Below are 23,305 nucleotides of genomic sequence, written 5' to 3'. Positions count from 1 at the left end.
ATGTTTGAGCTGTTTATTAATTATTTTTATTTTTTTAAAAAAATAAAATTAACAAACAAACTGATTTACCGCCATAATAATGAAAAAAAACAGTCAACGAATCACCTATTTTCTTCGACATCTTTTAAATAAAATAAAAAAGCGAGAAAATAGAAACAATCTTCCAAGTTGGACGTGCAAAGTTGCAAACTAAACTCTACTGGATGCCGGTCCCACGCACCTCAGTCCCTTGACGAGGCTTATGGGTCAGGCGTAACGGGCATGCCATCATATCACATTTGCTGTTTTGGTTGTCATTGCGCAACAGGAAGCAACAGGATTTTTATTTATTTATTTTTATAAAATTTATATAATGTTCTTAAATTATTATTTAATTGATAATATCCTTTTAGATTTTTAATTTGGAAAATTCTCACTCAAATTTATAAAAATTGTCAATGTTTCCTCCAATAAGGAAAAACTCTTTAAAAAATTAAAAAAAATACTAAAAAATAAAAAAATAAAAGAAACTAAAACTAAAAAAAAAAATTAAAAAAGAGAAATACATAAAAATCAAGGGTGGCCAAATTTAAATTTTATTTTATTTAAAAAAAATAAATTAATTTTTTTTCATTTTAAAATAAATAAATAAAATTTTCTTTTTTTGAAAAAATAAAATTTTTGGTTTTTTCAAAAAAAAAATAAAAATTATTATTTTTCTTTTCTTGAATTTATAGTGGTATTTTTGTTTTATTGAAAAAAGTTTAAGGTCATTTTTGTATTTTTACTAGTCTTTGAGGACATTGACAATTTTTTAATAGTTTGATAAAATATTGTCTCAATTGAAAGTTTGTGATGAAATTGCCAATTGTGATAGTTTGAGAAAGATACGTAAACTTTTTGAACTTTTTTTTTTTTTTTTTTTTTTTTCTGTTTGTAGGAACTGTACAAAGATATTAAAGTACCAAAAATGAGGTCTAACTAACATTCTTAATAAACAAAGAAAAAAAAAAAAAGGTTATATACAACTTTTTATCTCATTTATATTCTTTTTATGCGGATCTAATAGCCATTAACAAGGACTGATCTAAAGATTATTATATCTTGCTAAGTTATCATCGTAAAACATTGTAGGATATTGATGTGTTTAAATACATAGCATTAAAAAAATGGGGGACGAAGGACTGCAAAAGGAATGTAGAAATAAGAGATCAATTTCTTAACGAAACACCCACCTTAAAAACCACGTGGACCAAAAAAGTTTTCATAAAAAAAAAAAAAACACCCACAATAAAAATTAGGGTTAAAGACCTTTTTGGTATATATGGTTTGAAAATTTTATTTTTTGATACATTAGTTTTAATTCGTATTGTAAATAGTACATGAGTTTTTGAAAAATACAGATATGGTACATCTGTCTATTTTTCTATCCAAAATTTAATAGATTGCCACGTGTCTATTTTCAAGAGTTGTCACGTGGCACAATGTACGAAAATTTTTTTTTTAAAAAAAATCTTTTAAAAATTAAAAAATATTAAAAACTTAAAAAAAATTGAAAAAAAAAATAAAAGACAGAAGAGCCACCCCAACCCCAAGGGTCAAAACTCTTACTTTTTCTTTTATTCTCTTTGGCCATTGAGCCAACCCCTTTCCTCTTTTTTTTTTTTTTTCTTTTTTTTTTTTTAAGTTTTATTATTTATTTTTTTAAAAAAATTTAAAAATTTAAAATATTTGAATTTTCTATTTTTTATTTTTTTTACATTGTGCCACGTGGCAACACTTGAGAGTAGAGACGTGGCAATCCATTAAATTTTGGCCAAGAAAATTGACAGAGGTACCATATTAGTCTTTTTCTAAAATTCAAGTGTCATCTGCGATGTGAATTGAAAATAAAATACTAAAAAATAAAATTTTCAAACCACAAATACCAAAAAAGATCTTTAATCCTAAAAATTATGATAAACTAGACTTGCCGAAAGTTCCAGCACGAATTATAAAGCATGTTCGACTGCGAAGATCTCCCTTTTCTCACATCACCATTCACCACACCACTTATTAACATTCCCTGTGAATGCTTCATTTATTTTTTATGAGTATATATATATTATTGAAATAAGAGCTGCCATTGAATTTCTTTAAGATATAGATCTATCAATATGGACAAGCACTTGGCCAGAGACAGCTTTTCACACCGACTAGCAATTTCGTTCGGGAAAAGGGATAAAAGAAAGATTAAAGAATGGAGTTATATATAACTTATACATAGATAGGAGATCAGGAACAGGGAGGGGCTTTTGAGGATTAGATGGAAAGTGGAAAAAGAATGAGCTGAGAGAGAAGAACTTTAATACTTTATGATGACGACTATGGCCTATATTGTTCACTTTTTTGACTGTTTGCAAATCTCTATTCTTTCAACAAACTTGCTGGGTGAAGCCTTTGCCTTTTAGGGGGACATGTGTTGTTATTTCTAAAGTGGGAATCATTTATCTAAAATCGCATTTACTACAATTATTACGACTTACATATACTAGAATTATTGGCATTCTCTTAGGTTAGGCATTTAAGTTTTATAATATTAATTAAATAATTAAATTTATTTAATTTTAAAATTTTAAAAATATATATAGCAAAATCTAGTGGGCTCAACCATAAGTAAACCCGAGTTAAAGTAACCATCGATATAGTCTTTCATGAGCCTTAAAGGACTTGCCTTTTGAAATCTGCTCAATAAAGAAGGAAGGCTGACAGATCGGAGAGCCCGAGAATGAAATAAAATCACCGTATTCAATTGGTGATTCCTGTTTCTGTCAGCACTTGCCTTAACACACTTGACAACCGAAAACAGCTAGCCTATACAAAAGATGAGAAAAATTACAACATAATTACATTATCTTTGGATAAATGTTACGTGTATTTAAACTTTTACAAAAAAAATACCTTACTAAAAACCTTTACATTATTTTTGTAAGGCTTTATTTGTAAAAGTTTAAGTATATGTAGCATTTCTTTTATCTTTTATGACTTACTCTCTTACTTACATTTTACTTACACATATGCTTTGTTCATTTGTCTTCTTCTCAAATGTTTTGTCTCTAATTTATGCATTAGATGTGGTTATTAGATGTGGTTCTGCTATCATAATCGGTGTGTCACTCTGACTCTTGGCTTTCTTGCAGGTCTCAAATATCGAGAGTTTGAACATGTATAATTATAGTACCAACAATTCTATCAATTTTAGTTTTTTTGGGACAATTGTTAATTTGTCACATTAGAAGTTCCAAGTATGTCTACGTAATTCACCAATTTACAACTAATACTATTTAAATTCCGTTTTCACACAACTCAATTTGTGATAAAGTTACATAAGACAAATTACAATGTCCTAGAGTAATCAAAAACTTCGAAATTCCCACCAAACTCTAAAAGCAATAATTAACCACCCTGTAGATTTAGAACATGGAATATTACTTTGGAATCTTTGGTACAACAAGCCAGACAGTTCCAGAGGGCAGAAATTGTGCACCGTCCATTGATGAAAGTTAATCGAAACTTCACAGATGCCAGGGACGGATCTTTGGCAAAAGCCTCACCTAATAAACAGAGAATTGAAGATTCACACTATCTATTATGAACTCTCAGCATCCAACATCCTTATCAAAATCCCAGTATTGCAAGAGATTATGGGACAGAAATTCTAAAAATTATTCTGTTTTAAATAATTCAGTTAACAAATGTGAAAAAAAAAAAAAAATCCTTATTGCTCGAACAAATTTTGAACAATTCATCGATCTTCTTGTAACCTTGTTTGAGCAAATACATCTTATAAAAACTGTCTCATATTTATTTATTGTTTAAACTTCTAATAAATCATATAGAAATTGATAAAGTACAACTCTAAAATCTAGCCATCCAGCAGTAAATGGCTAAAACGAGGATATGAGATTGTGCATTCATTCATATAAGTTGGATTTTTGTATGTCTCAAAGCATAAGCACAAGTCAAATGACAGCACGTGCGACGCATTAACTGACAGCCAAGACCTTAAAGATGTAAGACTCAGAAAAAGCATAATGAGATTGTACAAATTAGAATAAACTAATCAGCATGAGAAAGAAACAGAAGGAAATTCGGAAAGAAAAAGAAAAGAGGAAACCAAAGGACCGACAGACAGGGACCCCTCGTATGAACGAGGAACTAAAGCAGAACATTTGTATCGCTTTTCCTCTTATGATCAAAGAAGTTGCTTTTTTAATTCAACCTCATAATTCCCGCTTCACCCGGCAGTACAAGATGGCTATTCATTCAAGCTGCTTTTAACACCCAGCTCCCTCAGGATCCTGGAGCGGTCCCTTATTTTATAAGGGGTAAAATGGTCTTAAAAAGTGAAATGTCTATTTTACCCCTTGTAAAATAAGGGACCGGCTTCCGTTTCCAAGCAAGGGAAGGAACTATACCTAGCTTTGACTGAAATGTTGCCATGTTTACTAAAAAAATTATTCTCTTTTTTTTTTTTTTTTTCCTCAAAATAAATGCTTTAATAAATAATTTTAAATACAAAAAACTCTTAAAATATAACAACAGATTTTTTTTTTTTAAATAAAAAATAAAAAATTATTTTAAGCGTCTCACATATTTTAAGTACAATTTTAATCACGTGTACATAAGTTTTTAGACAATTTGAGTTATATCTAAAATTTATATCATTTGGTATCAAAACCAATTCTGACATCGAGTATGGGATCAAATGGTTTGCAACTATGTAGTTGAGTCACAAAAATTGTAACTTATAAACTGAATTAAAATGTCTTGATACTATGTAAGTGTGTGTGAGCATAATATTAAACTATAAAAATACTGATATGTGAATTGTCCCGCCAAAAGAAATAGGACTATCATCGAGTAAATGTCGATAGGGTGGGCTACCGTGAACGTCCGCTGCATATCATAGTGGTATGAACGTTACAATCATAAGATTCCTACATATTTTGTGTAATATTAATTATGTATATATAAGCTCTTATATACTATTTCCTTGTAAACTAGTTTTCAAAATGAATTCTACGTAAAGTTTGTATAAAATTTTAACATTTTTGTTACATCAAAATATTGTTTTCAAATAAAGAAATACTCCAAAACAATTTGAAAAAGATCCTCGTTATCTTCAAGCCCATAAAGTTTTAGTCTCAAGTTTGGTAGATCAACGAGCGACTAAGTATAACTCAATTGCCACCTCGTGAGTCTTAGTTTGCGGATCAAGAGAGCAATATGTAAATTTAAATTATTAAAAACTTAATCGCAGCCATGTGATTGCAAGATGGTGGTGATGATTGATGATCGTATATAATAATAATAATTAAAAAACAATGTGACCAAAAGTAGTAGCCTCTCATGTGGTATCCTCATGATTTGGTACCCTAAGAGAAGGAATTAATGTGGATTCGCAAACAATCGGACTGGCTTGGGTTAAATCTAATCCAATAAGCCTCTTCAAAGGTAATCCAATTAATAAGAATTAATCCCTGATTTGAGAGAGCTAATCTTCAAGAACAAACTTTACATCGTGAACAAAATGATACAGAATTATTCGTGGGCTTGGGTTATATACAACCCCTCATTTGTAACTTATCCAACTGACTTCTAACAACCCAGCCCACTAGCTTTGTTGCAACTGGACTTCCTAACAACCCAGCCCATCAGCCTCTACCAGCCTTTTTACAAAGCAAAGGAACTAAATAAATGCTACGCAATCTATAAAAATAAAAAAATAAAAAATGCTACGCGTACTACAATTGAAACGCAAAATCAACAATTAAAACGACAGACAACTCGTAAAAGGAGTCCAGCTAAGTAGACATGCCTCTTCATCTTCTAGCCTTGTATCCAGTCAGAAACTGAACTTCAATCCCTTCGATTTCTGATCCACGCATCTGCTTGCTTCTTCTCCATTGAAGCTTTCTCATTCCCCACGGTCATCTCTAAAGCCTCCATAACACAAAACCATGCCCCTTGCTCTCCCCATTTACTGGAATTAGAGGAAGACCTTTCTCAGGACTTCGACCGTCCTGCGGGAAACATAACTTTTTAGAACGGTTGCGCGTGACATGTTTGGTAAAATTCCTGAACGATCTTTTATTGTGTTGCTAAACGTTAGCATATGTTCTTGGTTGGTCTTTGGAAGTCTTTCCAAAAGCGTCTTACTCACTTCTGGGTACTTAATAAATTTTTCAAAAATTGCGCAGTATGGCTCTTGTGAATGCTCCTGCGCTGCAATTCAAGTCTTCTGCTGTCTTTGGGATCTGTTCAAAACCCTTTAACTTCCTTCCCATTCAGAGTAGAAGTAAGTGCAACCAAGTTACCTTTCTAATGCCCTCTCCCCTGTGGCTAGAATGTGTTCTTTTCAAATGTTTACACAGTGTAGAAGATGCTTGCAGTGCACAGTGATAAGTTCATCATGCTCAGTGGGTTTCTTTGTGTGTGTCTGCGTGCGCATGTAAACGTGCAAATATAAAACCAGTTAACATATACCTTTAACTCTACGTACTGTTTACGCTTTTATCACTATTGGTTTACTTAGATACTTGTTTTTTTCATAGATTTCTTTGAGAAGCCATTGCTTGTTGAAGCGAGGGCAAATATTAGAAAAGAAAGTGCAAAAATACGAAACAGGAGGATGCTAAAGAAGGTATAACTTCTCTTCTTTATTTTAAGAGAATATGCGAGTTTGATGCATAGGGCTTTCTTTTCCTGTAATCTTGTTTAGCATTGCTACTATATGGTGGGCTGGTCCTGTTTTCACGCTGAGGAAGTAGGGGTAGTTTCAACTTTCAACTGGATTAAGTTCCCTCTAGCTAGGTTGCTTCGTCTGAATTCTAAGGATAGAATATCTCTGTGAGATTAGTGTGTTCTTTTAGAGAAGATTTCTTTGACATTTAAAATAACTTCCAAGTATGATATGAAAGCTTTTAAAATCAGGTTACGACTATGGCCGACCAAAGAAGCTGCTGATCTTTATGCATTCCTGTATTTATCTTTATATAATCATTCTAATTGACTGTCGGATCGTTTGATAATGCTCTTTAGGTTTGCTTTTTACTTTTTAGCAAAAAAGCAAAAACATTAACAAACAATTTCAAACAAAATACTGACAAAACACTTAAAACTATTTTCACAACGAACCCTATATTATTCAGAGTTCAGTTTCAACCTAGCTATATTTTACATCTTGTCTTGTACAAGGGAATTCTACTCCTGTGCCCTTAAGTATTTTCTAAAAATAACATTTTATTAGTATTAGTTATTTTGCCAGTCTATCAGGACCATAATTTCTAATTGTTGACCAGTTTAATGGCACACCTACAAGACCAAGGCTTTCAGTATTCTCTTCAGACAAGCAGTTGTACGCTATGCTGGTAGATGATCAAAACAACAAGTGTTTGTTTTATGGAAGCACTTTGCAGAAATCTATTCGTCAGCATCCCCCTTGTAGCACCATAGTAAGTACTCCAACTTTAATTTGGTTATAGGCTTTTATCAAAATTATGGAAGTAAAAAAAATGTTTGTAAAAGTTAGTGCTTGTGGAGGAGAAATCTTGGCTACTACCATCATAGACATGTATTTGATTATGCAGGTTTCATACTAAAACCAAAACATTCTTTTTCCTCTATTCATGGTCGTGATTGTAGATTTGTAGTGCTCCGTGGTCTTGATTTTGTTCTGGTTTGACTGTTGATGATTATCAGGAAGCTGCTAAACGTGTTGGTGAGGAGCTTGTCCTGGCTTGTAATGATTTACACATAAATGAAATATCATCTTATGATCGCAATGGTTTTGCTTGTGGGGAAAGAATGCAAGCCTTTGAGATTGCAATTTCTGGTCATGGGTTCTTGCCGCGATAGACTTGTTTCTTCTTCACTTTTTAACGCATGTTGATAATCTTTGGAACTAAAGCTCTCAAATATAAATGCAATTGTTACTTATAAAAAAAAAAAAAAATGTAATTGTCATCAATTGCCAAAACAGAATTTTGTCAAGCATTTGAAGTTTCCTGTTTTTCGTGGAAATTCATCCCCTAGTTAAGAGCTACGTTGTATGTTGTGCTCTCTGATTTTATCCCACAAAATAGGCAGGGGAAAAAAAAAGAATCTTGTGTATTTATATATATTAATTATATTTCTCATGCCCGACCTAATAGGATTTTTCTCTTGGGTTTTTTTTAGGGCCAACAATGTTTTATACTAACAACAAACCTTCCTCGAATTCAATATAAAATTAACGGGTTAGAGTTAATAGATCTGACCCGTTTAATTAAATGAGTTAGCTAGGATTGATTTATATAGTCTAAAACTTATATTTCAATACGGCCTAAATTCAACATGCGACATAAAGACTAACAATTTTTTACAGGACCCGAGAATCTGACACAAAATTAACAGGTTAGAATTAAAACATCTAATTCTGTTTAATTAAATAAATTGAATTAGAACTAACCTGTAAAATCTTATATAATATACATCACAAGCAAACACAAATTACACCAGCTAAGTTTTGCACTGCATTTGATTTTACTGCCAAAAGAATAAGATGTAATCTACAAGAAGGGATTCACTGGCGCTCGGCTTGAGAGGCGAATTTTAGGTAGAATCTACAAGAACGCTGCCCTGTAGCTGGTGGGGATTGAGGAATTCCTATCCTATCAAGTCACCCGCCAAATCTACAAGATGTACCCTGCATACTTATTGAAGCCTCCAACTGCATTTAAACATGTTATCATCTAAACCACGAAAGAATTAGGTGGCACAATATGAATATGAGTATGAATGAAAAAAACTTAACAATAAAATTTGATAAATAAATAATTTATTAAGTAGCTCACATTTGTTGTCATGCCAAATTGTATAAGTGAGGACTTACACTAAAAACTATAAAATCCCTAACAACGCCCTTTAAGATTTGATCCAAACACTTCATTCTTTCTATATTTTATTACTAATGAATTGGCCAGGTTGGCCGTGTCAGATTCGGGCTGACCCACTTGACCTACTAATCTGTTAAAGATCAACCTTGACATAAATCTTTTAGCTAAACGAATCAAACTTTTCAATCCTGACACGATCTATTTAAATAAATGAGTGACGTGACACATCCTGTTTGATAAATAAGTCGCATTGGGTTGACTCGACTCAATCTGTTTGACCCATTATTTGATAAACTAAAAAAAAAAACTATAAATATAAACATATTTTCCTGCCTACCTATGAATGAGTGATCCCACTTTTCTTTCCGTAGCATAATAATTCTAAATCATACATGATTCTAGAAACCAGTTTTTCCACTCAAAACTAGTAAAAGTGGGAGTAGTAACAGTTAGAGAGAGAGAGAGCGAGCAGTCCATATGAGGCATCATATTTTTTTTTTAAGGATTTCGACGGACCCTAAGACTACAAAGACGTGGGTTGAAATACTCACGATTATATCAAATTTTAATTTATTAATTTCGTGTTAAATTTATAAATCATGTAAAAAATTAATGAGCTATATTCTCACCTATTAATTTTGTGCTGAACTTACAAATCCTGTAAAAAATTAACTAACCTTATTCTCTCGCACACAGTTAATATCCCATCCTAAAAGTAAGTGGGAGGATCCCAACTTGCTTTAACAGTTCGATCACAAAAAAGTATAAAACAAAGGGATGATTACTAGTGAAAAATATACTCTACTAAATAGAATGATGAGTCATGAACAAAAACACCCAGAGGGGGAAATGTTATACAACACTTTTTTGGGTCTCTTTTTCATTTTATTTCATTGATATAATGTAACAGTCCCTATCAATTATTATTATTATTTTTTTTTTAACAATAACTGATTTTTAAAAGTTTATACCCAACTATTAAAAGAAAAATGATCTACCAATTCTTGGGGGTAAAAGAGTTAGAAATATTCACATCATTGTAGTTTTGACAAAAACAAATGAAATTACCATAGATTTGGGTTAACGGTCACGGAGGATTGAGATTTCTTGAAATTTATAATGAGAGGAGGTGTTCCGACAGATTTTGAGTCAACAATTTTATTGTTTAGATTGTTAGTAATTCAGATAGTAAATGTGACATAATTTTTATAAAATTTATATGTTTAAATAGGTATCGAACAATTTATCCACCTATTGAAATAAGTAGACGACTCAATAATGATGTAGATGTTATGAAATTAGTTACATTACTACTCATCCCATATGGAGTGGAAGCAATGGAGAGATTGAGGCCCTTCTGATAAACAGGTAAAAAGTGATGCCAAGTAATATAAAATTGCATTTGAACATCAAAGTTCTGTTGTCATACTTAAAAACTTATACCATATCAAATTGATAGCTCATAAAGAGTTATTAAAATATATTTCTAATATGAAAAATTAAGCAATTACAGTACTTGACCTCATGCAAATCAATATTCACAAATTAACTACAGTAATCTGTCGTTTAGCATATGCTCAACCTGAGAGAAGAGAGGGGAGGGGGACAATCAAAATAATATGTCAACAAAACAACGTCCGTACAACCTGTTTCTTACTTACCCAAAGAAATATAATTTATTAGAGAGAGAGAGAGAGGAAAACAATATTCTCCCAGATAGCTCACATTTATGAAAAGTATTATGTTCAGATATTTAAGCCTGATATCAATGCGGTCACAACAATTATGAAATTAGTAAATTAAGCAGTAATTGCACGAGAAGCAAATTCTTCCTCCTTGTTCTCTTTTCCTATAACAAAAGAAGAACTCAAAACGTGGCTTTATAATAGACACAACAAAGTTGATACAGCTTCTTATACACGTAATTAAACAAGACTTCTTCTTCTTCTTTCTTTTTTTTTTTTTTTTTTTAATAATCAATAAATATTATTAAAAGCGTAACGTGCCCTAAAGTAAACTAAAAATATATAGAAAGAACCACCTAATTGAGAGTAGTAAAAGAACAAGAAAATCACTATAATTAATCATCAAATGAGACACAAATAAATGTCGGTAGATACAAAGTTTTGACCAAAAAAAAAATAAAAATCTCTTCTAACGTTCTCTCCCGACCTTCAAAATTTCTACCTTTTGTTTCCCTCCATAAACGAGACTTATTTCTTAAAGGTACAAGCTTAGCTTAGCTTTGTTTTTATATGAGAGAAGATAACAAGTTGAAGTTGAAGTGCTGCTGCAAGATTCCGAGTTTTCTGTTCTCGTTCCCCTGACTTGATGAATGTCAAGACGAGCATTAAAAAGAAGCGTTGATGACATCAGCCAGTAGGTATGAACCATACGTGACAAACATTTTGAAGTTTAGTTTGCTCTCCTCAAGTCAAAACTATTAAAAAAGAAAGAACAAAAGGGGGAGAGATGAGGTAGCATTTTTTTGGAAATTCAATGCACCATGAGCCGGACAAGTTGGAAACTAACCAAGAAGCATGTATAGGAGCTAGTATTGGAGTGTCCTGAGCAGTGGCGGACCCAAAATTTGACAAATTGGGAGGGCCAAAACTAAAAAAAATAAATAAAAAAATTAAGGGTAAAATTATATATATATATATTTTAGATTTTTGTTTTTTGGAAAAAATCGGGGGCTTGGGGCTGAATAGGTCCGCCCCTAGTCCTAAGAAACATAAGTTGATACAATCTAAGGGATATAATATAATGGGACTTTAATGGGTTAATTAGATTAGTGGACTTTTTATCTAATGTGCTTTTATTTGTAAATAAGTTAGTATGGATGGGCCTTTTTTTTTTTGGAATTTTATTAAGGTGTTGGACCTTATTGTAAAGAGTGAAGTAAGGAGCAGATAAAGATAAACAAGTGATGAGGTGGCAGAAGACTCTAGAAGATTAATTGACAACATTCTGTTATGCAAGAAAAAAAATTATTGCTGATGAACCGATTCTTGGAGAGTTTTGACCTCTCAAAGTGCATTTTTTGGAAAGTTGTAGTCTCTCGAAATGTCTTTATCAAGTAAATCCATTACGTACAAATATGTTATCCATATATGGATACTATGACAACATGGACTTTTAATTATCATGTTGGTGTCTTTAGCAACCATTAGTGATTTGAATAAGAGTAATGATTGACTACTACTTAAATATACAATTTTTTTATCACTTTGCTTATGTGACAAGGTGGTCCCTCACCTTAATTTATTTTTAAAAAATAATAAAAAAAAAAAACTCAAAAGGTAATGAGAAACCACCTTGCCACATATGCAAGGTGGTGAAAAGTTGTATCTTTAGGTGGCATTGAATCATTAGTCTTTGCGTAAAGCATGTGGAACAACACACACAGGAAAGATGGCACAAAGGTTATACATTGTCTTTTATTTTATTTTTTAGTAAATCGTAGTCTTTTATTTCAGTTTCACTAACAATCACGAGTGTTTGCTCGACCCACCTAGGCTCAACTCAACTAAACTAAATATTAAAATTAACTACATAGGTCAGGCACAATAGTTCGTCCAAGTTAAGGCCAAACGGGGGTGGGTCTCTTGGGGTGGTTTTGAGTAGTCCTATTTTGCCATTTGGGAGTAGCCGGCCACCTTTTATTTTGCTCAAAGGGGCAGCTCCTATTTATTTATTTTTTTAAATAATAATAATAATAAAAACTTGTAAAGCTTAGTTCTTCTTATTTTCATTGTTTTTTTTTTTTAATTTTTTTAATTAAGCATAGAATACGTGTCAGCTTCTTAGAGGTGTTGACTTGGATCTCCATCAATTTTTGAACGGAATTTTTTTTAGATGGAGATGTCATCTCCATCTTTAACTATAAACGAGATATCATCTATAATACGAAATGAATCACATTAAGTAAAAAATAAAGTCTTTAAACATCAAGAGAAAGAGAAAAAACATATTTAACCCAAAAATTAACGATAAAGATTTGAAGAATTCACCATAAAATTATCTTAGGAAATGTAGAAGATCTTAATAAAACAAACTATTTTCCAATACAGTTTTCAATCAATTTGCTGATATATAAAACTTTTTCAATTTTTTTTTTTTTAAATTATTAGTATTTCATGCTGTTTAATATTCCACAGTTTTGACTTTAGTTTCTCTTTTCCTTTTTGTTAATACTCACCACAGGCGTGGACTGCATCAACCAATCTGGGCTAAAACTACACTAAGCTCATGCCCACTCTCATTATGGGCCCGTATAAAACATATGAGAGGTCCGCCCCATCTCATCCCAAACAAAACCTACTAAGCCCAAAATGTGCGGCCCAAAATTTCAAATGACCACAACACCCCGCACAAACCAGAAAATATCCCAAAAGGCGGTGCCTCTGCCAATCTGCTTCGTTTAAAGAATCCCACACACACACCGAACAAAAAACCCTCAAATTCCAATGGCGTCTTCAGAATCCATGGACGACAGCTTCCGAGTCCGAGTCGAGAAGGTCTTCGGATCCCTCGCGCCGTCAAAGTCTTCGGCTCTGCAGTCTTCGCCGTGGTCCCTCACCGACGACGAGGTCGAGCGAACAGAGTGGAGGCGGGGTACGGACACCTCCGATCGCGACGACACGCCGTGCTCGTCTTCGTTCGATGAGTTCTTCAAGAAGGACGAGAAGGCTTCGTGGAGGAAGCTTCGCAGAGCGCGACAAGAAGATCTCGACGATCTCGACGACGGCGATGAAGAGTCGGACCGGTCGTTTGGAGGAAACGACGTTGACAGAGACGCATGGGAAATCAGATCTTCGATCGGCTTGGACTCCACTCTCGACCGCGAGGTAATTGAATTTGTTATATATATTTTTGCACACAATTTTTCCTAGCTCTTTTGTTTTGCTAAGCCCTGAGGTGGCAAAATCTGAACCATTTAATTAAGATTCAAAATAAACAAATGTGTTACATACATATTGTTGTGTTTCATGAATTGTCCAACATGCTTACTTAATTGTTTGAGGAGCTAAAGATTAAACGAAACTCATAATAATGAAGTGATGGTAAATTGGTAATGAGCTTACTTTTTATGTAGTTCGAGGGAAATGCTATGGATGATGTGAAAAATTGATGGAGTAGTTAATGGAATCTGTTGATTATCGATGCTCCGTGGTTTTCTGACGTGAGCATTCTATTCATATGGAGTGACATTTATGGTTAAGTGGGGGAAAAGGCAATTGACATTGTCGATGTTGTCGTAGCATAGTGGTGAGAGCATTTCAAAAATAGTGCAATGAAGGGATGGTTGGTGAGTTGGAGTTGTTTCAATTTGAGTGTTCACTAAACAGAGGAACGTAATTTTTATACACGTAGGTTTCTTTTCCGTCTACTTGTGCTTTGCTAGTGGAGGCTGACTCTTTGTGTTTCTTCTATTTGACTGGAACTGGCTGCAGGAAGAGGAAGATGAATATGACAAAGTGGCTACAGGCAGAGAAAATGCCGGTGATCGCTTGTTTATGAGTGATGTTACTGATCATGGGTCTTATTTGAACTCTCACAATGTTCTTCCCAATCCATTACATGCTACTGCTAAAGATCTACATGCCAATCGCCTGGCTGCAAGAATTAGGTTGAATGAAGACGAAGTTGAAGCCCAAAAGTACACTTCCGGACACGTTCATGACGCAGAAGTTAAGGAGGGACAGCATGTAGAAGCATCTAAAGACTGTAATCAGCTGAGGCCTATATTGAAGAGGAAGGACAATAATGCAGTTTCCAAGTCACAAAAACGTGTCAGGTTTGACCCTAGTTGTAGATATGGCTCCGAAGAAGCAGTAGATACGTCTGAGGGTGCCCCCTTGATGGAGGCTACAGTTTCAGATGATGGATCTCTGATAGCCCAAAATGCTTCTAGGGTCCCAGATTATCTACTTAATCCTTCCAAGTATACGCGCTATAGTTTTGATTCAACAAGTGAGATTGATGAAGAATCTAATACTCAAGCATGTATGGATTCCCTTAATCTGGTAAAAGAGTTGAAGCTGCCACAGTCAGGATTAGAGCCAGCGGATTCTTCAGCTGATCTGCCGAAGTCAGTGATCTTCATTCCGAAGAAAAAGGCTAGTGATGCCAAAGCAGTAAGTGACAGCACTGTGTTAAAGCAAAACAAGGAAGAAGATCATAAGCAGTCCTTGCACGGAGCAGACTTTCCTTTGGGAATTGCAGATGGGGAATCCCAACATGAAGTTAGTGCAATGGAGGAGGATGAAACAGAAACAAATGCAGCAGATAGAAGTGCTGGTTTCCAAAGACCTGGTAGGAGGTATAGGACAAAATCAAGGTCAAATGACCATGACTCTTGATGTTCTTTTGAAGTTTCAGACAGGCTCAAGTATCATTTGGACTTTTTTTATCACTTGGTAATATGAGCTCCGATTGCCCTTGATGTGTTCATTTGGTAAAAACAAAATTCTTATTGTTAGTTTTCGTTTGTGTGGGTTTCTTTTTTAAGTCAAATTGTATGGGTTAGGCATGCTTTCTCGTGCCCCTCTGGATACTACATTGATATGAAAAGTTGAATTGAACCCGTTGTATCATGTCACCAATGTTAAAATCATATAGGGGGAATGTTTATGACATGTTATATGTTAACCATAGGAATAAGCTACGGGTTACATGAATTTCAATTGCTTGATGAGAATTTTCAGTAGAAATTTCTCTTCATTTTATTTTTTTCAAGCTTTAGAAAAATCATGTGAACGTTAATGATTTGTCATGGCTGTCCTTTTTTGTTTTGTCAAAAATTCTATCAAATTGGGGCTTCCGTCCATTCTTTTTCCTTTTTGGTAATAATGGTAATAATATTTTCTTCTAACCATTTTTCACACTGATGTATATATAGAGAGAAATGCTACATATACTTAAACTTTTGGTTAAATTTTACAAAAGGAGCTTTATTAACCGATGTGTAGCTTATTCATGCTTATTCATTAGAGATGCTTAAAACAATTAATAAAAAGAAATTTTACTGAGTACCAATGAATAAGCTCTACATTATCTTTATAAAGCTCTACATCATTTTGTAAAAGTTTAAGTACATGTAGTATTTCTCGTGTGTATATATATATATATACTTATCATGCATGCTTAAGAAGGTCGCATCAGTAATCCTTTCTATAGGCAAGGCAATGATAAAATGAAGCAATATATATATATTTTTTTTATATATAAGTAAATGAAGCAATACTTAGTCTCATGCAGCTGCTTGCTATAGTTTCAATAAACTGTACAAACCGAAACAATCACGGGATAATCCATATAAAACTGGAGGTACATAACAGAAAAGCAGCAGAAAGGCGGTACTCGACGACTCGTCTGAAATTTCTATAACCAAAATCTGTATATGGAACCTATACTGCAGTGATACGCCACACAAGTGGCAAATAAAGAAGATTTATATAGAAAGAAAAGAACAAAAAAAAATTTAAAAAAAAAAAAAATTTAAAAAAAAAAAAAAAAAAAACCAGATTTGAATGGCATACTGGATGTCATCTATAGATAAATAATTGAATCTTGTCCTCCAATTCTTCGGCCTCCGCTATTATCTATGGGCGTTGGAGAGAACTTCATTATGTACACTGTATTCAGGTTCCCCTTCCGCTACAACTTATCTGCAATTTTTCCTAAAGCATCCGCAAGCTTATTAAGAACACCAATCAAGCCATTAACATCATCTTTCCGCTGTTCACGATCCAGTAGGAAATTCACATTCTGAGCTTCAAGTTGGGCGGTCAGCATTTTTCCATTCCTTTCCAGTACGTCAACCAACTGATTCTGCATACCAATTGCTTCCTCGTCTTCTTCGGTTGCTAACCTTTTCCGCTTCCGACCGTCTTGAGAAGCAGATCCTACCTCAGGATTTGAGGCAGGCTGTTTCTCGTTTGTTGTTCCTGCAGGCGGACAAGAGAATGTAGTTCTAGTTCTATCATCAATCATCTGTCTTACTTTTTTGTGTCATTAAAACAGAAGACAACCTGGGAATCATTAAAGTAAAGTCTGACTGACCATATAGATGGTATCGGACGGCATTTGACGAAGGATTTAAATTTGGATGGAATTCAGCATAACTTTAAGAACTTTTGGCTTAAATTCATTGAAATGGTCCTCAAATAACTAAGATGATGATTACTATACAGTGGATCTAAAACATAATCCTACAATTAATTAATTAACTCGTGCACTTTCAAGCTAACATACGGACAAGTGAAGCCTGAAATTGCATGTGAATTTGAGTCGGACTGAAGTTTGTTCTACAAAGTCAACATTTGTTAGCCATTAACCAATTAGAGCTTCTTTTTTACCTTGACCCTGACAGCCTCGTGGTGCTGGTTGATACTGCTTCTCTGTCAAACAAAAGGAAACCAAAAACAAGACAATTCCACGATATTAGATATATACCAAAACCGTAACAAAAAGAAGATAATAGAGAGAGAGACTAAAAAGGCAAAAACAAAAACTATTCGTTCCTGATGGGGATCCATTGATCCAAACCCACTTGAAATTCAAAACCGCCCCCAAACAAAGCCCAAAAGTCTTCAATTTACCTGAAATTGGCATAGGAGCAGGAACCGTAGTATCCTTCGTCTTCTCGGGGCTCCGACCTGATTCCTCCTGCTCAAAATCCGAGAACAACCCGTCCTCCGCGGCGGCGACCCTCCCACTATCGAACAACGCGCCACCCTCCTCCATGTTCTCAGCTGCAGGAACCGGACCCGGACCCGGAGCGAGAGCCAAAGCCAGACCCGGAGTCTCAGGGGCCGCGGGCGACCCGGAATCCAAGATATCATAAACCTCCTTATCGAAAAACCCCGGCAACCTCCTCTCCCTTCTCAGGTCGTTCCTCATCACCCAAAACGACTCCGTTTCGTCCTTCACCTGAGACTCCCATTCCTTGATCTTCTTGAAGTCTCCGGCCAGATTGCTCCACCGCTTACGGCACTGGACCGGCCCCCGGTTCACCCCGTGCCGCTTACAGTACGAAGAGACCGAGGCCCACTTGGGCTCCACCTGGCCCGACCCGAACGCCAACCCGGAGGTGCGTCCCCGCCTCGCCCGGGTCTCCGCGACCCGTTTTCCCTGTATGAGCACCAGAATCTCCTGCCTGGTCCACCGGGGGAGCCTCGGCGTTTTGTCGCCATCGACGGAGGTCGGCCTGGCGTCGACGCCGTTACTCGCGCCGTCCGTCTCGCCGTCAACGCCGTTTTGAGCGAGGCTTAGGTTCTGCTCCAAAGCCATCGTAAACACACAAAAAAGGAAAAAGAAAAACGGAATTTTCAAAGACACGTGACTTAACTAAACGAATGGTTGGAAGTAACGGCGTTTTGTGGGGAGGGGTCCGTTACGGGGTTTAAAGGGCGAAAGACCTCCGTAATGAGAGAGAGGGAGAGAGAGAGGAAAGAGAGAAAGGAAGAGAGGGGGGGGGGAGGGACTAAGGGATGGAGGGAGGGAGGGAGAGAAAAAGGAGAGGTGTGCTGTGGATTTTTGGTTTAGCATATTTACTGGCTTAATACTATTCGGCTATTGACCCTTAACCCCTGATTAGGGTTTTTTTGGTATTATTAATTAGGATTATTATCTTTTAATTCTCCATTAATGGGATTTTCATTTTCTTCCTCGTTTTGGACGTCATATATATTAAAGCCCAAACTCATAATCTAATTAAATAACTTTGTTGAGCAATAAGCATGTAAAAGGTCATTTTCTTTTGGATTATAATTTGGTTATAGGCATTTTTTCGGATGCCTTTTTCGTCGGGTATATTCACATAATACTTTTTTCTTCGCCGTGTTTGGTCAATTTGTTTAGATTCGAATTTTGAAACGTTCAAAGGGTGGTGATTTTGATATTTTGTTTTTTGATAAATAAAAGGATGCTGTTGAATATTTTATTCCAAGTATTTATTATTAACTTGTTTCTCTAACTCATGACTCATCCAAATCGTGGTTAGTCACAACCAAGGTGGAGACTAAACCAAGTTGATAAGGGCATCCTACCCTACCACTAAGTAAAATTTTCTCCACCTCTGCTTTCCTTCTCAACCTCTCTTATCTCCATTGAATCATTTGCTCTAATCTTTGCTTAATGGCTAATGCTTATGGATGGCCCTTTCCATTAAAGCCACTTTTTTTTTTCTTGTTTGGACTTTGGGCAAATTATTGATGAGGGTACCACTGCTCTCTCCTAGCATATAAAAACATCAACATCCCAAGGCACAAATCCCTTTATTTTTCTTTCTTTTTTTTTTTCTTTTTTTTTTTTTTCTTTTCTTTTCTTTTTGGCTCTCTCTCTCTCTCTCTCTCTCTCCGAGGCTCTAAATTTCTTGTTAATAATTAGCCCAAAGTTTGATTATAATAACATTTGGCCAAGGTTTATTATATCATAATCGGAAGGTTACAAAGATGACTTTGGAAGCACATGTGTCATGAGGGGTTGTGACTTGAGGGGTTAGTACGGGGTCATATTCTCCTTGTGATCCGGTGGGGACCGAGGTGTGATGCCATATCGCCTGGCACTGCCAAATCTTTATATAGCCTTCTTGGGGCTTTTTTTTTTCTTCTTAATTGTTATTTGGGTAATTAAGAATATTGAACCTAGCTTATATCTAGGCGAGGGGCTACCTATGGTTATCTCGGCTAAATTACTAGAAAATAAGATTTGAACTTATGGTTTTTGCTTTGTTATTATGTAAATTATTGTTTATTCTAAAAAGTATCAAACGCACTTTTTATCGGTTGACATATTGTGTTTTAAATAATTTTTTTTTTCTTTTTTAAAGTAACTGATATGCGAAGCTATGTCAGGTGGAACATGGATATGATAAATGAGTATGAATAGTAGTATTACTTCATCCTTAAAAGATTAAACCGATAAAAAAAGGTAAATTTAATAATTTGATTAATACTTTTACAACCTCTCATGGGTATACTCTACCGTGTATGTATATTTATCGGTAAAACTTAGATTAGCTACATTCACCTTATAATTTGAGTAGTTTTGGATTTTGATTAAATTACTTGTTGGAGTCATTATTTCTAGTTTATTTTTTTACATACTTTGTAAAATTAACAAAAACCTAACAATTTGGTAAATCCTATGTTTTATTTTAGTTTTAGAAGTAAACCTCATCCAAAAAAACTTCATCTAGGTTGAGCCTTGTAAGATCTACTATAAAATTTAAGGGAAAAATGTACAAAAAAAACTCCATGAACTAATAGTCGATTTTAAAATAGCTCCATGAATTTTCAAAGGTACTAATACGACCCATCAAACTACCAAAATGTGGCAAAAATATCACTTTTTTTTATGATATTCCTATAATACCCTTATTATCTTAAAAACTAAAATAAAAAATTAATAAAAAACTATTTTTTAAACAAAAAAATATTAATATAAAACTAAAAAGTTAAAGAAATTAAAAGCTTAATTTTTTAAAAAAAATTAAAAAAAAAAAGGAAGAAAAAACCAAGGGGTAGCTCTGTAGTCTCCCCTTAGCTAAGGGTGGCCGCCTAGAGCCACTGCACGCCACCGCCAGCTCATGAGAGCAGCTGTGGGCCACCCTAGAGCCACCACTAAGGGTGGCCTTTGAGCCACCACTAAGGAAGTCGGCGGTGGTGTGCACCACCGCTGGCCCATGAGGGCCACTGCAGGCCACCCTAGAGCCACCACTGGGGGTGGCTCAAAAGGCAATCCCACCTTAAGTGGGCTGGCTTGCGGTCATCTCTTGGGGTGGCTGCTGAGCCACCCCTTGGTTTTTTCTTATTGTTTTTTCTTTTAATAAAAAAAATAATTTTGAAGTTTTTAATTTCTTTAAATTTTATATATATATATATATTTTATTCACATCGACACATGTTGTCATTATATTGGTGTTGATGTGTCACGTTAACAAAATTAGTTAAGTGTTTTGAGTCTTTTGACAAAATTTGACTGCGGGGAGCTATTTAGTTTTATAAATATAATTTTTTAATATATTTATATTTTTTTTAGTAAAAGTGACACATGTCATCATTTTATTGGTGTTGTCGTTGATACTAAAAGCATTCATCAAGTATTTTGATAGAATTTGACTACAATGACTAAATTCTTATTTTTTTGTCAACCTTGATGACCTTTGAATTATTTTTTTTATTCTGCAGTAAGTGATTTGTAAATTAAGCCAAACATATGGATTCATTTTGCATTTGTCTTTATTTGTTTATTATTATCTTTTAAAAAAAAAAAAAACTTGAAAATTCATGAAGTTATTTTAAAATCGGTTGTTTCCAAAATTAATATAGAATCTCTCTAAGTGAGTTAACTTATGCTCTGTTTGTTTCGACGTAAAATGGTTTCTGTCGTAAAATGATTTCAGGAAAGTCATTTTTCTAGAAAATATTTTTCGTCGAAAGCATTTTTCGGTGTTTGGCGCGTATGGAAAATTACAAATATTTTTAATATTTTCATTCAACCATATTAACCTATAAAAATCAATTTTTATTCAAAACATATAAATATTAATGTAAAATAATATAAAAATTATTGAAGACGAGATTCCGTCACTGACCGACAGAATTTCGACCACTTTTATCAGATTCTGGCCAAAACTGCCGGACTCTGGCATACTGGCCGGAATCAGCCATAACCGCTGGAATCCAGCCGTTTTGGCTAGATCCCGGCTAGTCGGCAAGGATCCGGCCGTTCTGGATAGATCTGGCCAGCAGGCCGGAATCTGGTCGTCGGAATCTGGGTTGACCGGATTCCGGCGACATTGATTGGATGCTGTCTGATTTCGGTACCAGAAAGATTTTGAAAGTCGACTGTGTCGTTTAATAGGGGTCAAATGCGTCTGGCATCTTCGGAAAATGATTTACGCTTTTAAAAAGCGTAAATCATTCTCCAAAATTTACTAAGCATTTTTGGTCAAACATAAATCATTTTTCGGTTGACTATTATTTTCGCCCCTACCAAACACCGGAAAATGCTGAAATCATTTTACGCCGAAACAAACAGAGCATTATTGAACTTTTTTTTTCCTATTCGATAAGGGTGAGAAAGTTATAAAAGGAGATCTTTTCCACTATCGATCTAGAAGAAAAAGAAAAAAAAAAATTGGGAACCAACTGGAAATGTTTTCAAACATAAGGTAAAATACGCCCACTTAACTAACAAATGTGCTTGAAAATTAGCACAACAAAAAATACTTTCAAATCTTTCCAGCTTTGAATATTAAGCGAGTGAAAATGAAATCCTCACCCAGGATCATGACACCATCATTGTAAATAACATATATTTTCTTGAAAATCATTAACCTCAATTAAGGTTAGAGGTAGTGATGTTTTAGGTCATTAGCTAGCTATAGGGTGAAAAACTCATCACACCTGTAAATTTACGACTAAACTCATCACATGTGTACTAAAAACACTAAGGAGTAAAAAACATCGTAAGTATTAATTTTTTAAAAACATCATCTGTGCCGTATGGTGTGTATTCTTCCAACTGAAATAATGTACAGTTTCAACGCAAATTAAGGTAATAATTAAGATTGTCATAAATGAACAATATTCTTTGCCAACATGAAATATGATCATCTTTATATCAAGAAATGGAAACAAATCAATTTATTGTCCAAATTTTATTTTATTGCACCTAACAATTTATATGATATTATGTCATTTAAAAATTTAATGATGTGACAATATATTTATTATGTGGTAATATATACATCATTAAATATGTAAATTTTCATCCGGACCATAAAATAAATCCTCTAAAATTTGCTTAAAATGAAGACGAACATTATCCAAATAGCATACTTTTTAACAAGTTTTGTGTGAACACATTTCTTGTATTGTGGATCGTAGATATAGACACTATTCAAGAATATTGTATGTCCAACACATTAGATGGCTTAGATCTTCGCATTAGGAGATCGATCATAAACTTCTATATTCCTCCTTGTTTGTATAGGGTTACTTTAGGAATGGATTGGCTAAGATTATTATCCCTTTGGCCCATTGGTTTGGTCAAGGAGAAAAGAGTAATGCTATAATAAACACATTATTTAGAATATTATATATAATTATTATAATTAGGCAGCTTACATCATATCAAATACATGCAACCGATGAAGTGTCCTTTAATAAGGAAAATAACACCTACCCACGCACGGCCTTGAATGTTGTTTTCTTTTTCTTTTTTTATTTATTTATCTTATTGAATGTTGTTTTCGATCTATATTATACACTCCTACTTATTCTCTTTTTTCAAATGCTAAAAGTACGTACCGATAGTCAGAAAGAGCCAACTTCGTGGTCACTAGGAGCCCTACATTTGAGGAAGAGGTGAGACATATATATATATATATATAT

At 34.3% G+C, this 23,305-nt stretch overlaps 3 protein-coding genes across 3 annotated transcripts; 2 read left to right on the top strand and 1 right to left on the bottom strand.

The window, feature by feature from the left end:
• The first annotated feature begins 5,754 nt into the window (after positions 1 to 5,754).
• LOC133858665 (uncharacterized) lies at positions 5,755 to 7,996 on the top strand. The gene is made up of 5 exons (XM_062294137.1): positions 5,755 to 6,090; positions 6,222 to 6,319; positions 6,576 to 6,664; positions 7,323 to 7,475; positions 7,723 to 7,996. Exons 2-5 carry the CDS (start codon positions 6,223 to 6,225, stop codon positions 7,876 to 7,878), a joined length of 495 nt encoding a protein of 164 aa, XP_062150121.1. The 5' UTR covers positions 5,755 to 6,090; position 6,222; the 3' UTR covers positions 7,879 to 7,996.
• A 5,319-nt stretch (positions 7,997 to 13,315) lies between these two features.
• LOC133863826 (uncharacterized) lies at positions 13,316 to 15,386 on the top strand. The gene is made up of 2 exons (XM_062299940.1): positions 13,316 to 13,747; positions 14,354 to 15,386. Exons 1-2 carry the CDS (start codon positions 13,367 to 13,369, stop codon positions 15,260 to 15,262), a joined length of 1,290 nt encoding a protein of 429 aa, XP_062155924.1. The 5' UTR covers positions 13,316 to 13,366; the 3' UTR covers positions 15,263 to 15,386.
• Positions 15,387 to 16,146: 760 nt separating this feature from the next.
• LOC133863820 (trihelix transcription factor ASR3) lies at positions 16,147 to 18,374 on the bottom strand. The gene is made up of 3 exons (XM_062299928.1): positions 17,504 to 18,374; positions 17,261 to 17,302; positions 16,147 to 16,849 (listed from the first exon to the last, which is right to left on the bottom strand). Exons 1-3 carry the CDS (start codon positions 18,192 to 18,194, stop codon positions 16,560 to 16,562), a joined length of 1,023 nt encoding a protein of 340 aa, XP_062155912.1. The 5' UTR covers positions 18,195 to 18,374; the 3' UTR covers positions 16,147 to 16,559.
• Between the last annotated feature and the right edge of the window lie 4,931 nt (positions 18,375 to 23,305).

Source organism: Alnus glutinosa, chromosome 1 (assembly GCF_958979055.1).
Source record: "Alnus glutinosa chromosome 1, dhAlnGlut1.1, whole genome shotgun sequence".
Taxonomy (NCBI): domain Eukaryota; kingdom Viridiplantae; phylum Streptophyta; class Magnoliopsida; order Fagales; family Betulaceae; genus Alnus; species Alnus glutinosa.
This window is presented reverse-complemented; position numbering and strand designations above follow the sequence as displayed.